The sequence below is a fragment of the Sphaeramia orbicularis genome, chromosome 10 (genome assembly GCF_902148855.1).
Source record: "Sphaeramia orbicularis chromosome 10, fSphaOr1.1, whole genome shotgun sequence".
NCBI classification, from domain to species: Eukaryota; Metazoa; Chordata; class Actinopteri; order Kurtiformes; family Apogonidae; genus Sphaeramia; species Sphaeramia orbicularis.
This window is the reverse complement of record NC_043966.1, coordinates 31,567,678-31,584,149: the sequence shown is the minus strand read 5'-3', so window position 1 is coordinate 31,584,149 and position 16,472 is coordinate 31,567,678. Positions and strand designations below refer to the sequence as shown.

The following is a 16,472-nucleotide window of genomic DNA, read 5'->3' as shown; positions in this document are numbered from 1 at the left end:
TTCCTATATGTAATTCACTGATCATTTAGATGCTCATAAAAGCTCAGTTTAAAGTTGAAGGTATTATATCAAAAATAGAGAGAACTGAAGAAAAAGTGACTTTTTTGCAAAGATATAAATAACTAATAACTTAAAACAAGCATCTCTATTAACTGTCATTGATTCAACTCCATGGGTTTTACTGATGAATCAATGTTGTAGAAGATGATGGTGTTTCCACGGTAACTACGGAACCTCTGAATGTCCAAATGGGTCATATCTGATGACCATGAAAAGATGAATAACTGTGTTTTACACCAATTATTTTAACATATTAGTAGGCTCAGTGGTTCAGAAATTATTAAACACTTTAGATCAGTAGATGGTTTTGGTTGCCAGTGACTGTTTGGGCCTTTATGGGTTAAATGGGTCAAAAGGTACTTAGTATGCCCAAATTCGTTATGGGACTTTATTTCTACATATGTTTTTGAGGTCTTATGGGAGGATTTAACTTTGTATTAAGATGTAACTACAATATAGAAAAGCTTCCTGTAAAACTATCTTATTAACAGTCACTTTTATGTTGGTCTTTGGTATATAAACATAACCCCCACAAATGTTATATATGGAATAACCAGGATATATGTTTCAAACAGGAGTCATTGTTTGTAAAGAATTGGGTTGATAATGAAATACTACTTGTCTGTCAGTTGTTTAATAAGGAGGGTCAATTGTTTACTTAATGAACTTTTTTTTAGAATATAAAGTTCCTGTACTACCAAGACAATTTGCCATTTTTTTATGCTATTCCTCCAGGTTTAAAAGCTGTCATCTACTACCAGACCTTCACCAGCCGTTACCCCTCAAATTACTCAATCAGAATTATACATGGGAAATTCAGATCCTTTCTTGAGTAAAAAAAAAACTAATAATGCATTAAAGAAATAATACAAAGGGATACAATTTGTAAACCGGCTTATGTATTTTTTTGGAATAATCTGTATTTTGATGTGAACTGGGTATCTCTGAAAGTGTTACACAGGTGTTATTAGTTAATTCTGCTCTGCTCAACATTTATCTTATAAGATAAATGTATCTTCAATACAGATAAATACAGACAAAAACATAAACTTATCTTATAAGATAAATGTTGACCCTGTTTGTTCATTTTGTCACTATGCTGATTAAACGTTAGCTCATCTTTTTTGGGAATGTGCATTCAGTCAAATTTTTTGGTGTGACATCAGTATTTTTTGAAATAGAAAATTGGATATAAATCTAAACTTCAAAATTGAATATAGTTTATTTGGTATCTTTGTTAATGATTTGCCTGTTAAGAAATTGTTTATTATTAATCTCATTTCGTTATTACCAAAATTTCAGAAACCCAACCTTGCGGTCTTTAAATCCTACTTAAATTCTTACTTGGACTCTTAAATTTTGCATAAACTCTAAAGCCGTGAACACTAAAGCCTTATGTAACGAATTTGAACTGTAATTTTTTTTTAACCTAGTTTACCTCTTCATTTGTTTCTTCTTTTATTTTATTTACTCATGTAGTTATTTATTTTCTTCCTGCCTTGCCTCTATCATTATGCATTCCCTGTTATTGTATATTACTGTTGTTGTTGATCTGTTTTGTATACTGTGCTGTGTAAATGAAGTAAAAAAAAAAAAAAAAAAAAAACATAGCGTAGTCTTCCTGCAAAACCTCTGAGCCCCCACCCACCCACCCACCCGCACATACAAACAAACAGACAAGGACTTGGCACACATTAAAAATAAGGGAACGTGCAAGTAAGAATAGTTTCAGGGTAAACTTTATTACTCATTATCATTACAGCTCCTAATTGTCAGAGGCACTCTGCATGAGGGTGCATAGCTGTCTAAGGCAAAAGGCCTTGCACATAAATTATGACATTTTCTTTATTACAGTGGTATCCAAATGCAAACACTCAAATCCATCTTTTGATATACAGTAAAAATGCCTCAAAAATGCAACACTGTGCCTTCCACAACTTAAGACTAATTTTGGAATTAGAAGGGTGTTCCAGCTGAATTGCACCTTGGCACAAAAGATATTTTAAGTATTCTTGAATAAGGGCAGTGTGGTTTACAGGAGTTGCACTGCTGTGTAAGCAAAGAGCAAAACACAAACTCAACACAAACCTAAGGGTAATTTTCACAATAAACCACTCAAACATTCATAAAGTCACACAGAATGTTTTGGGAAACATGAAAATTCGTCATATTGCAGTTATATGATGAAAAGGTACAGGGGATAAAAATCGAGCATGCAATACTCAGCACCTTCATCTAGTAGGAATTCACAAAGAAATTAAACAAACCAGCAGTGTCTTCATTATTAAATTGTCTTCGTATCAGTTACATCCACATTAAGTAGTTACAGCCCATTTTCCAGCATATTTCTCACAGTTACCATAGAAAAATAAGTAAAATTGACACAAACAAATCTTCTGGAAGCTCCGAGTTGGTCCATATAACAAGTGGAGTGTGCCTTCTTGTCTGCCTACACATCATCTCTCTGTGTGGGTTGACAATGTTTCATGCGAGGGAAAGAGACAAGTCTCAACTATAAATCCAGTGAAGCCCAGTGCTCCAGTTTGAAATGAGGGACCAGGGGTTGTACGACACATTTGTGGACACAGTGGCTATGTTTCTTCTTCTTACAGAGGTTATAGGGAGAGGTGAGGTGAGGGTTGCAGCAGTAGACATCCTTCATCAGCAGTTTGACTCAATAACAGCCATCCTTCCAGGATTCATCCGATATTTTGGTCATGCCCAGAGACCTGTTAATAAAAATAAATGATGTTTTGTAACATTTGCTTGTACAGAAGAGACATCAACAAACCTAAAATTAACAACTTCTCAACAATACTATAAAAAGTAGTGCCAGGCACAACAAACCCCACCCCTCGCATATATTTCGCCATTATAAATTAATGGGAGGATTTTAAAAATTCATAAAAAATTTGAGATCCTTTCTGGATCACTGGCAATCTATAAAGTCAATTTGGTAGGAATTCAACCAATAGTTTTGCTGCTACAGACATGTGAAGTTTCACCCATTATAAGTAAATGGGGAAAAAAAACAATTTAAAAAATTCATAAAAATTTAAACTTTGATATACTTTTCCCAAAATGTAATGACATCTATTCTGAGTCACTGGCAATCTATAAACCAAATTTGGTATGAATTCACCCGAATGTTTTGCTGCTGCAGACATTTGAAATTTTACCCATTATAAGTAAATGAGAAGAAAATAAAAATTAAAAATTCATAAAAAAAAATCTATAAACCAAATTTGGTTTGAAGTCAATCGATAGTTTTGCTGACAGTGTGTTAAACAAACAAACAAAAAAACAAACAAATAAACAGAAACAAACAGACCAAACCAAAAACAATACCCCTTGCCTCCCCTTTAGGGGGCGGGGTAAAAATGAAGCTCATATGGAGAGTGTAAAAACACATTCAGCAATTAAACGGACACATGCGTTACACTTGCCTCCTAGGTGGCTGTGAAAGTTTACTTCTTGTGGGTGCAGACGGCGCAGCCTGTCCTCGACCCACTCCCGGCCTTCCTGCCCCAGTGGAGGCTCTTCCAGGTATGTAGGTTCCACCATTGGCTGAGCCTGGGGACTGGATCCTGCGCCCCCCTCCTGTAGGTGGCCCTTGGACAACAGGTAACCCTCTAGGGGGCTGACGACCTGCTGTCATGGAGCCCACAGGAGTGACAGCTTTCACAGGAGTCCGTATTGAGAGAGGGGACTGGCCGTTGCTTCGCAGCCGACTACAAGCTGCTCCTTGAGTAGGAAAATGATAAATACAGATGATAGAACAGATACAGTACTGAGCAACACTCTTAGGCCACTTTTAGTGTTGTAGATTTAAAAAAAAAAAAAAAAAAAAAAATCACAGTTCCAGAATGCACACAAGTCTTGAACTAGTTGTAACTTGTAGCTACAGGGATGGGAGCAGTACTTGATCATCAAGGAGAAGTTTAGAGTGATATGGAGTAATTTTGCAGGTGAAGGAGGGGTTTTAGGATTGCTCATTACCTGGCATGTCAAGGAATATGTATGACCAGGAATGGAGCTGGGCAAAGGTTTTAGGAGGAGCCTATAAAAGTATGTGTAACCCACCATTTCTGCATGGTCAGGAGTAGACCTATTGAGATCAGACTGATTTTGTATTGATTTTTATACGCATTGCCACATTAACTTACAGGTGGACTTTAGGCCATGTTAAAAATCTTAATATCATCTGTGGGGATGAACCAGAGGTATTCACTAACAATCAACTCACACAGCTAAGGCCCTGTGCAGCACTAGCATTAACATGTGTCCTGAGTGATCAGAAGTGGACAACTCTAATGGATGCAGTAATGACACATTTAGGATGCATTTGGCTCCTATCATTCAGACCACATTCAGAAGTGGAATAGGGTGCCCATGTCAACATTCTTTTAGCAGTGTGAATGTGAATGGGCTGCTCTTACTTATATGATGGCATCTCTTTAACCTAACCCAAGCCCTCAGAGATTTATTATAAGTGGTTAATAGGTGTAGTCCTGTCTGAGAGCACCAGAACAAAACTCTGCCTTGTTTTTGTCCATGCACATAAATTAAATATCTGCACTTTATATAATTGGATAAAAGTGAACTAATAATAACAATAATCCCTCCTGGCTTCCTTTGAGCCATTAGCAAAGTCAAAGAAATGTAAAGCTATCATGTTAAACTTACTGTCTCATTATGCATTGATGCCTTCAGGCAATAGTTGAGCTCTGAGTACAGAGCAGGGAGGTGAGATCTGATCAAAAGTGATCACTCAAGAGGCATGGAGAGGAAGGTGGAGACACATTTTAATTCTAGGTGTGAATGAATGTTTGTTAAGGTCACTGCTTGATCAGATCATCAAAACGTCATGTTACAGCCAGGTCTGAACAGGGCCTAAAATCAAACATCATTATGTTGGATATAGAACTGTATCTGGCATTAGTTTTAAACACCTCTTTTCTGTTTTTGTTTATTCATTTATTCCATCATTTCAACACCTGTGGTCATGCAGAGGTTAATAAGAGGTGAGGAAGTGGAAGATGGGTGGGATTTATTAGGGATTAATACTATGGGAGTCAAATAGAGACGTGATAGAGAGCGGTGAGGTCAGGGTGAAGAGGGAGGGGTTACCTGTGGAGGGGGAGTGAGTCAGTTGGGACATGCGGTTGCCGGAGCTCTGGAGGTTAGCCTCCATGCTGCGGCTGTTTCTGACTGCCTCCAGGGAACGTAGGCTGGTGCGGGGGGCCAGATTAGGCATGCTGTGCCTCAACTCCTCTGGAACCACATATACATAACAGAATGTGTACATCTTTTGATTTCCCAACAGCGATCTCTGTGTTGGTCTGTCTGACGTGTTCATGAAAACTGTGTCACAGGTGATTAGAACCTACCTTCACTCTTAGCAAATTTGAGCAGCTCTGCACTGGGGCCCTGGAGAGATCGCCTGGGAGTTCTTGTGCGTGGAGCCCCAAGTCGGCTGCTGTATTCCTGACCGTGGCTGGACGTGGAAGGAGAGAGGCACCGAGGTGAGCCTAAAGGTGAAGGTGTGAAGCGATGCCTCCGTTGGGGCAGGGAGCAGAATTCATCCTCCTCATCTTCCAGACTATAATTGTCAAACTCCTGGTCGCTGTAGGTGCCACACCGGCGCAGGGACTGCAGAGACGCTGTGGAGCTGCGACGTGATGCAGACGCTGAGCTGGAGGCGTAATCCTGTCTCAGACCTGATGACAAAAATATTCACTTAAAAATAGATGCAAGACAGATTAATTGGTGCTGATTGGATGTTTGACAAATTACTGGTATGGGCAACAATAATGACCAACGGCTAATAGTAAGCTTTTACATTGTAAATACTGACTTTGAAGGAAAGTAATAGCTCTAAATCCAGCTGCGTCATATTGTCAGTATTGTGGACAACATTCTGTGATTGTAATTTGTGATTTTGTCAATTTTTGTTCTACAAGGAAAATGCACAAATTTCTCATTTAAAAATATTAAATCCCTCATACCTACATAAAAATATCAAAATTTAAAAAACAAAACAAAACACACACCACTGCAAAAAAGTATTTCTAAGAAAGTGAAAAAAAGCCTTATTTCTAGAACATTTGTCTTACTTTTCATGTAAATAGAAAAAAAGCTTGCCAAGAAATTTTTACGTAAGAAAAATATTATTATAATATTTATTAATTTATTTATTTATTTTATTTATTTTTTTTTTTTTACTTTTTCTTAATGACATATTCCAGCTAATATCAAACTGGATTTTACTAGTAACAAGGTATGGCAATATTTTTTCTAATTATCCCAGCAAAGGATCCAGGTTTTTTTCCTCATTTTAAGACTGAAACTATTTACACAACTTCTCAATTTTAGAATCTTAAGAAATGGCAGCAACTAAGTTTTTTTTAAATTATTTATTGTTATTTACAGGCTTAAAATATGACAAAAATGATAGCACAGTTTAACATGACCCTTGCCTAATTTGAAAAATGACTGCGACATTCCTACTGGCCGTAAGAATTTTTTGGAGACATGAAATCAAAGACGGATTTTTTCTATCATTCACTCCTACGTTGAATTTCTGTCACTAACATGTTTGACAAACTCCACGTTCCTAAAATCATTGCTTATTCAGTTCTGACTTTTCCCCACATATTATACATTGATATGTTCACAAGACTCACCACAAATCTCACGTACAAGAATTTTGGAGATAGGATGTACAGTTATGGAATAACTTTCAGTTTGTTTGAGAGGTGGCCTCCTCCATGAGGAGAAGCAACTTGGTCCTTGACAGCACAGCTGGTGTATAGCGCAGCAGGTAACACATCAGACTCCAATGTGGAAGACCCAGGATCAACACCCGGTTAAAGTGGTCATTTTTAGCTCAATCAAGAGTATGAAATGCTTTTTTTTTAAATGAATTTTCTTCTACTTGTTTCTCTTATTTTAAGACTTGCATTCTTATAGCCAGCTCAGTCAGACTAAAATTCCTCATTTAAAGCAATTCTGTCTTAAATGAGTGTGATTTTATTTCTTGTACTAAGCACTGTTTGCTTAAATTCTACCATTTTTGTCTAGTTTTAAGGCACATTATGTTTTCTTTTTTTTTAGTTGATAGACTTATTTGCTTGTTTTAAGAATTATAGCCCAGAATTTTTTTTCTTACCCCATTGGCAGATTTTCTTTTGCTCAATATAAGCCTATTTGACCAGATTTATAAATATTAGGCTTATTTCTAGCACGGCATTTTTTAGAGTGAAGACCCTTGATGTGTTCTCCATAGTACATCTTTCTGTTCAGTGTCACAAAATCCAAAATATCACTGTAACAGCAGAGGTTATGTTTATTTTTCTTCCATTCCTGTTCTCAGGTCACCCTAAATCCACCAAAATCTGGACCTTAAAATTACACCCTTTTGTAATTAGATGCACAGGCTGATATTATCATTTGATTAATTGTTCAATAAAATTCTCATCCCTCTAGGTTTTATTATGGTTAGGTTGATTATGGTTATTTGGTTTCACTTTTTTTTTTTATTTATTACTTTGAGTTTGATATTCACTGATTCAGGATTCTCTGCTTTTACTTAGATATTCATTTCAACCGTTTTTAGGTTTCTAATTAAGTAAAGCCTAGTTAATTGCAGGCATGAATTTGTTTTCAGTGTCAAAGTTCTGGCCATCAGTTTCTATCCTGCTCCAAACTATCAGCCTTTAAAACTCTAGGATCTCTAGAGCATCACAACAGACTTGCATACTGTACATGAGGACTGAGTGGTATGATGGGGTCCAACTTATTTAATAGTTTAAGGCAGGATCTTGTAAGGTTTTGGGATGATCTATCCCCCTATGCATACGAGAAGAAATACAGGGAGAACCAATCTGAAGTGAAAGGTAGTGATACTATATGACACATCTACTCACTCTCTTCCTGCAGGCGAGCCATGATCTGGACATCAGTAAGATCCTGCAGCTTGTAGCCCATAGAGATGGAATCATCTGATGTGCTGAGTTCACTGTCAATGGAGGACTGCGAGCTCAGGGCAGAGTGCATGCTTGTGACACCTGTCAAAACAGCAACATAACATTGTGCTGCATCTCACAAATAAATGGAAACAGTGTACAGTTCACTTTAGGCTATAGAAGAATGCAGACATCTGGCTCAGAAAGATATACATATTGGATACGAGGCCTAGGGAAAGTATTTCAATCAATAAAATGAATATGAAAACTGTTGGTGCACCGCAAAGACAAAAAAATAAATGGCAACAGGATCCGTCAGACTTTGCAGTGAAATTTAAAGACTGGCTGTGTTCAACAATCATAAGCGGTCAGTTTGACTGTATTTTACTACTGTCAAGTAGCTTTAGCCTCATAGGTGATGTCTGCTGATGATGTTCAGGAAAGCTTTACGCAAACTTCCTCTGACCCATGTTTGTCTGAAACAGGCTCAACAATCAGAATGAGACAAACGGGAAATGACACGAACGTCCAGGGGCATACGGTTATATAAAAAGTCTGGGATTAGACAGGGTCACTGCCACCAAGCCAAGCATTCACAAGTTCATGCAAAGATTAGTTATTTATAGGGTCTGCACAGTAACAAGAGGTATTACATCTCCAGGATGATTTTTACACAGATCGACTCTGTAGACTCTAGACAAGTGTGTTTATTAGTGATTAATTAATCCGTTTCCCGGCCAGTCTCTGTTGATAAGACATTTTTACAAACTATTGGTATCAGCAGAACATGATTCAGATTGCTGCTGATGGCTAATTTTAACTGGAAATACTAAACTTGAGGGAAAAAACTCTCAGGGAATATTTCTCCCATCTATTTTTTTTTTTTTACTATAACTGATAATTAGTTTCAGATTTACAGACTGATAAGATGCTGTCTTCAATGGTCTCCCTTTTTCCAGCTCTAAACTATGTTATTATATCAACCTTTTAAAAATCAGTAATCTTCTAGTATTTATCCCCTAAGTATACATATCATATGGAGTGTATTTTAGCTGTCAGCCAAGTATGCTCGTTTGCAGATGTGCTTTTTTTATCTGCCAGTCATCCACTGTTTTCTATTCATGAAAATAGGTGAAAAAGGGAAAGATACTTAAGAATTAAAATTTTTTACAGCATAATATCTTTGCACATCTGTAATACAGTGCAATAATGTTAACTATGGCACTCTAAATTCTCTGCTAAAATGTTAACATGGGTATAAAACAAATGGTTACTAGTTTAGCAGCTACAAAAATCGAATTAAATCTACTAAAGTCAGTTAAGTTTTTTGATAGGTAATGGAAAAACATGCAAAAACACCAGAATTCAACTCCAAGGGACATTCAAATACATTAAAGTGCACACACATTACAAGTGACCTACATCCTTCCAGTAACTGATGTCTTTCCCACTGTTGTGTTGAATAGAGGAGGAGGAGCACAGTGTGTTAATGTCATGCCATACCTGAGCTGCCACAGGTTAGTAGGGATTTGTTAGTTGATTTGTGGTACCCAGGAGAGATCAGCCCTGAGCCTGCTGAGCCTGCCTCTGCTGACGGGCTGCTGTACATGTTCCTCCATCGAGAGGCTGCTGGGAACAGGAGGTGGGGGGGTAGAACAAATGTGTTACTTGAATGGATAAAGACACATAAAGACAGAGACAAAAAACAGCTAAGTATTAGAAGTTAAAACCATTTCTCAGAAGGTGTTTCATATTCATGTACAAATGTGTTTTTGTACACAAAGGTAACCATTTTCACACGGTTTGAACAAAGCCTCACTTGTGCATTTTGGTCAAAAGATGGTCTGCGCCACCAGGCAGTTTCATGGCCTACTGCTGCCATTTAAAAAGGAGAGCTGACCCGGGGGGGAAGGTAATCCAACCCAACCCATGACTTCATGTAGTCATTGAGCCCTGGTGTGAATAGCCTTGTTGTTCAGGTTCTACTGTGTGCAGGAAGCAGCAGTTGCAAGCAGGATAAATAATGAATGTCGTCTGTTGGATCAGACACAAAGTTCTGTCGACACTCAGAGATGTACACACCATGTACACGATCACAGTAAGTACCTGGGTATTGTCAGAAGACTAAGACGAATAGAGATGTCTGCATATGCACAATAGAGATGAACAGTAAATAAAGTTGTGGCATATTCACAGGAAGGAGAGAGACTTTTCACTTTGAGATGAATAAGGTGTCTTAATCTTGAGTTAGGCCAGGATTGATGGTAATGCACATAGATACATATTTAATGCCTACATTGGTCCAAGCGGTTGATCAGCGTCCGACAGGCCATTTCTGTCTCTGGGCTGCGGTGATCAAGAACCTGCCGACACCACTTCAATGGAGACTCTGGACCTGCATCTGCTACCTGCTTTTTAGGTGACACGTACAACCTGCGAGGAAAAAAGAAAGCAGTAAATATATAGGAAATAACTCACACCTGCTGAAAGAGGAAAGATGGAGGTAAAGAAAAGTCAATATAATTCTAAAATATCAGCCTAATCTAAAGCTTCTTGTCAAAAATTAGGGCTGAGCGATAAAATGCTAATGATATATATCGCGAAATAACTTTTCCTCAATAGAAATATGAGACATGCTCGAGACAATTTCGATAGAATTCATTCGTCCATGTTTTGACAGACAGAAGAACAGCCAATCATAATTAAGTAGCGCTGCTCTGAACCAATCACACTAAAGCCACGTCAAGTTAGGTTAACGCACACAGCACAGGCGTAAGAGCAGCCGCAGGACACACTAAGGTTTGGGCTGCAGCGGGAGGTAATGAGTGTTCCCTCGGGAGAAAATTTGACCGAGAACTCGGGTGACCAGGTTACTGAAAAGTAGGGTGCGACCCCTTTCAGTTCTGGCATACAACAGAGGCATAGAAGCCAGGAGTCAGATGTTCAAAGCATGTTAAGTTTCACTGTTTGGTTTATGCCAGTTACGGTGGTTACGGAACACACCCCCTTGTATTTACCCCTGGCATTGTTTGGTGAAGATGGTCTGTTTTGTTTGTGTTCTCTTTTAAAACTTGAAAGCTTTTACATGCTGGTCAGACTTTTAGTTTAGTTTTAATACATGTACCTGTTTTATTTCTCTGACACAGTTGTATAATGTTCTTCAGCACATCTGTCATGTTCAACCTCTGACAGAAAATAAATCATATTTAAATCAAAAATAACCTTCTGATGTCTTCACAACTAACTTATGAGTAACGGGAAATTTAAGCTTGACAAAAATAGTGATTTGATTTATATTGTGATACATATCGATGTTGTCTGATATAAAAAAAAATTATCGTGATATGATTTTTTTTCCACGTCGCCCAGCCCTAACAAAAGTGTTCACCAGCAATTCTGGCGCAGAAGAATTCAAGACAAATAAAAACTAGAAATTAGTATTAACCATGGTGTTTAAGGTATGCACTTAATAGTATTGAACACAGTGTGTAGTAAGAATGTTCCCATGATGTTCAAATTAGACATGAGTGAATAGAGGCAGCACTAACACCCAGAGAGTGAATGGATATCTGGAAAAAGAACATAAAGAGCAGACATACTGAACACACAGCCTGGTTGTTTGGTTCAAAGTCAGGGATGTAATAAGACAAAACAAAAACAGAGTGCTTGGTTTACGTATTGCAGGCCTTAAATGACCATTTATTTTTTTAAACTTGACTCTTGTGAGTAATCCCCTCTCTGTCATGTATTTGTGACGTTCTCTTTTATGCGGTGGCAGGAAACAGACACAATGCAGAAACCAATGACAACAACAAGTCTAAAGACTGGATATGAATTGATGAGAGCCCTAAAGTCACTTCTATGCAGTCAAACACATGATCCTGAGATGCGAACAAGATCACATGGGTGACTATTTGACTGTGAAGCACAAAAGAACTGGACAGACAAGTTCTGGACTAATCAACTACAAATCATCTTCCCATTGGGCAAACACAAAAGAGGCCATTTCCCACTGGAATGAGCAACAATACAGACAGCAATATTCAGGTCACACATGCTGCCAAAGAGCACAGCTTCTCTGGTGTGGGGGAGTAAGATCTGCTTCTCCCATACACAAACCTTGAGTTTAGCGCTGGGTAATAAACCGTTTTCTGCTTGTGATCAAGTCATACTTCTGGTCTTAATAACAAATATCTGTTTGTCACACAGTTTCGGAGCTGTACTATCTAGAAACATTAGTGCCCACTCATAAAACTGACAGTGGATACTACATTCTGGGTTGTCAGCAGTATAGTCCCTATAATATTCACAATGGAGAGGCAGACCTAAGTGAATGCTGACAAATGGTGTGAGAATTAGAGCATAGAGTGTAATGTCAAAGTCAACCTGCACGCGACAATGATGCTCAAGTAACTCACTAAAATACATTCAAGCAGGATTTGTGGTTTATATGATATGGCATCAGCATAAATATTTGTAGACTTAATAGTCTACAATATTTGTAGTATTTTTAATGTTCAAATTAATATTCTGAATAAATCTAATGAGTCACATAAAAAAGGGTGGTGTTTAATATCATGAAGCTGAGCTGGATTAATCGTGCCAACAGCCTGGACTACACAGCAACGCCAATTTTGGTAACATTAATCAACACATTAAAATTAATTTAAGCAGGTCCTGTTGGAAAACCAGTTCAATTTAATGGGCTGGACAGTCTGTGTTAAGTGATATAATCATGAATATTCACATTCTGAACGACAGGGAGGTAGTAATAAAACAACACACACAAGTTTTACAGTTTGGTGTTATGTGATGCTAGGGTTTAAAGGATTTTCTGTATGATTTAAAAAATCCACAAGAGATTATAGAGTTGCTCTCAGTTCCAGTGTGTCTGTCCCTGTTCCAGTCTGCTCACAGAGGGGGCCCCGACATCACATGCTGTGCAATCCCACCCAAGGCAGTTTAGCCATGCGGCGGCACCCCAGCCAGAGCAGATCAGATTATGTCGCAGCAAGGATTACTAGATGTTTTGGCTATGATAACCTCACAAAGCACATATGGTATGGCTAATGATGTGAAACTGAAAATAAGGAATGAATGGTCTGGCTGTTAAGCTCCATGGCTGAGCTGCTAAAGTAGCTATCAGGGACACAATATGCTACCTGTTTTAGATGGCGTGCACAGCATAAACAATGGTCCAACACAAACACGCCTACCCCAATCTCCAATATGACCATAAATTAACATGGATTATAAGTAATTATCCTTCTATTACTGTTCATTTGGGGTAATTACATTCTGCCAGTTCAGTTGCAGCAAATGAGCAAAGTTCATCTTGTTTCAAAACAAGGCTTGCAGCCTATTAGAAGCTTCTAACTGACCTGCATGTAGGAATGAACTAATACTGATACTTGATATAGCATTGTTGGTTTGGCATTTTGTCATGTGGCTAAACAGATGCAGATCAAGTTAATAATTCCAAGGATCATTTCTGTTCTGTACTGCTCCTTCATGTTAATATAATTTGCATCACCTTATTCAATTTACTCACTCATGTATTAGTTTCAACAGCTTTGACTACAAAAAAATATGGCTTTGTGTTCATCAAACCTGTCAGACAGCTAAAAGACAGGTTGTGTCTGTTGTTCACCAGTCAGAGGCAGAGTCAAGTTTAAAGGGAGAAGCTGTTGTATTCACTATCATGTTCACTTCAGCTGAAATGCATTAACCCTGTCAGGGAAGGATTTGTTCTCTCTACCATTTTCTTTCAAATTTAGTCAAATTTAATGTTGCCTAATGCTATACAGTCACAGCCCTGTGGAAAAATATCTCACTTTAAAATCTAAAGTTCAACTGAGAAAAAACACAAGTTACTCATGTGGCTGTAGGGGCTGATCTATGTTTAAACCAACAAAAATAAAGTGTTACATCCCTGTGACCTGATGGAAGAAACTTTCCCTGAAGCTACATTAACACTGCATGCACTGCAAAATGTTCAGGTGTTGGGTCTGACACAGACACAGTTTAGACACAGAGTGGAAATGGTGGGATACAGGGAAGACATTGACGCAAAGGATGAGACAGAGACAAGTGGTTCAGATGCTAAAACCTACCAACTGTCCTCGTCGTCTACTTCTGCACACTCATCCTCCAAATCTAGGACATCCACCTCATCTAGTGCAGTTTGGTCCACCCCTGAGTCGCTCTCTGCAAGTGTCTCTGACTCATAACTTTCCTGAGAGGGGCTCTCTGGAGTCTCACTTTGCCTCTGTCCGGTTCTGCTGCTGCAGGTCAGCGTCAGAAAGCCGTCACATAGACCCTGTTCCTCTGCCCCCTCATCTTCTTCATCATCCTCCTCCTCCTCCTCCAGTCTGTTGGCCACAGGCAGAGGTGACATCTCCTCACCACTGCTGCTGTCCTGAGGTGGTGACAACTCAAAGTCTCTGCTGCCCAGCTCGCCACCGTCCTCCAACCTGAGGTGAGAGTTGGGCTCCCCTTCACAGCTCAGCCTCTCATTGATATTGACAGCAGCTGTGAGGTTGCTGTTGCTGCTGGCTCCTCTGTTGATGATAGTTCTGCTTCCTCTGTTGCGCAGCGTCTCATTCTGGACCTCCAATCTACGAACAAGCTCCTGCAGCTTTCGGACCTCCTCCAGCTCCACCCCTGCAAGGTCCTGACCCCCCACCTCTTCCTCTCCACAACCTGGTTGAGAAGTCTCCATGAGGCCAGGGGCACTACCATTGTGAGCTTGGGGGACCACGTTGGTACTGTCCGGGACCACCATGCTCCTTCTCTGCTGGACAGAGTTCATAATTAACCATGACCCCAACACATTCCACACACAGAATCCTACACTGAGGCTCTTAGAGGTACATATATGCTCATGTTGCGTTGTTCAACAGTAATACAATACAACTGTAACTCAAACCAGAGTGTATGAATCTACAGTAAACACTCCATGTAAACACTGTGGTACAGACTCAAACATTGCTATCTTACACACATATAAGCCTTTGGATGCCATCCAGCCGCTGCTGCATCGTTGTATCATGTAACTATCCTATTTCAGCCAACATTCACCAGTGTTTACAGTACGCCGATCACTTTTATTCGTCGTAACGTTGCTGACTGTGCAGTTGCGTCTACCGTTACAAAAGCCTGCAGACAGATGCTGTACAACGATAACACTAAATGAAGCCCGACATGTAAACATGCATGTTGTATTTTAGTGCACCCCCTCGGACCTGTATGTACCGGATCTTCCTGGTCAATGTTAGCCTAGCTAGCATGCTATCAACAAAACAATCATACCGGTGAGAGAGCCGTGTTGTCCCCGTTGTCCCACCGAGCTGATGACTGAGCTTTGCCCGCCACTCGGAGCTCAAACTCCTCTCCACAGCAGCGACTGCATGAATGAAGCAGATATTTACATCCGCCTGGAATTGTCCAAAGCTTTAGATTGATTGTCTGTACACTGATACGACTCCGGGTTAGCTAGTGCATGTTGTCCTGTTGCAGAGGTATCACACTGCTCGCTGCTAACTAGCTTGTTGATAGACTTTAGTTAGCCTGGTAAACAGCGAACCTGCAGCAGCATCGCCCCTCCTCCACATGGGTTTCCTGTTATTTGGCGCCCCCAACAGGAGACATATAGTACTGCAAAAAAAAAAAAAAAAAGTGTTTGTAGTCTTTATAAAATCCACTGGGCGCCGCTTTTTACACAGTAATGCATGCACAGCCTATGATAACTCCTTAGCATCATAAGAAAACAAGACTAAAATCTACCGTTCCTATATATCCCCGGTCTACAGTTTTTTTTTTTTTTTTAAAACAAACAGTCTACCTCAGGGATTAAATTAGCTAAATATTACAAACTTTAATAAGATTAATTGGAAAACAAACGTTAACTGATGTTTTACATGTATATGATAAAGTAGTACTGTACATAAATGATGATTTGAGTACATTTATTTAACAAATATATAAATCCTTCATTAGAAAGAACCTGAAAAGTGAGTGTATTGTAATGTGTACACAGTGTTTTGAAGAAGATCTGGAAGCTCTGAAACAAACATTCCTTTGAGTAAAACTCATTAATTCTCAGAATTTCACATTTTGACCCAATACTGTCTCTTGGAAACTACAGCTAACCAGCATTTTGATGAAATTTGTCTTTATTAGTGACTCAAAGTCAGTAAAGTTTCACTACTTTTATTCCAGGGGCATTTTACTCATACATCAGTGTGTTTATTGGGGATAAAATGAGGAAGTAACACCCAAGATCTATCAGGGTTGATTCTGGATCTCCTTGAGAGCTACAACTGTAAATTAGAATTAGTGTCCCAGTGCTGTGATGGAGCGACTGTAATGGAATCAGGGCTAAATGGAGTCCAGTCTCACTTAAAAGGCTCTCACACAGATAAAAACCTATGCAAGGAATACAGC

The 16,472-nt window shown here is 39.0% G+C and overlaps 1 protein-coding gene across 3 annotated transcripts; it reads right to left on the bottom strand.

The window, feature by feature from the left end:
* Nucleotides 1-1,782: 1,782 nt before the first annotated feature.
* LOC115427669 (SLAIN motif-containing protein-like) lies at nt 1,783-15,870 on the bottom strand. Of its 3 annotated transcripts, none has more exons than XM_030146312.1 (9): nt 15,339-15,870; nt 14,141-14,820; nt 10,324-10,460; nt 9,531-9,656; nt 7,989-8,129; nt 5,451-5,780; nt 5,191-5,334; nt 3,507-3,804; nt 1,783-2,789 (listed from the first exon to the last, which is right to left on the bottom strand). In XM_030146312.1, exons 2-9 carry the CDS (start codon nt 14,809-14,811, stop codon nt 2,735-2,737), a joined length of 1,902 nt encoding a protein of 633 aa, XP_030002172.1. In that variant the 5' UTR covers nt 14,812-14,820; nt 15,339-15,870; the 3' UTR covers nt 1,783-2,734. The 3 variants fall into 3 exon arrangements, with proteins under 3 accessions (XP_030002172.1, XP_030002173.1, XP_030002174.1); XM_030146313.1 differs by having other exon boundaries at nt 9,531-9,653; nt 15,339-15,655; XM_030146314.1 differs by lacking the exon at nt 5,191-5,334 and having other exon boundaries at nt 15,339-15,657.
* Between the last annotated feature and the right edge of the window lie 602 nt (nt 15,871-16,472).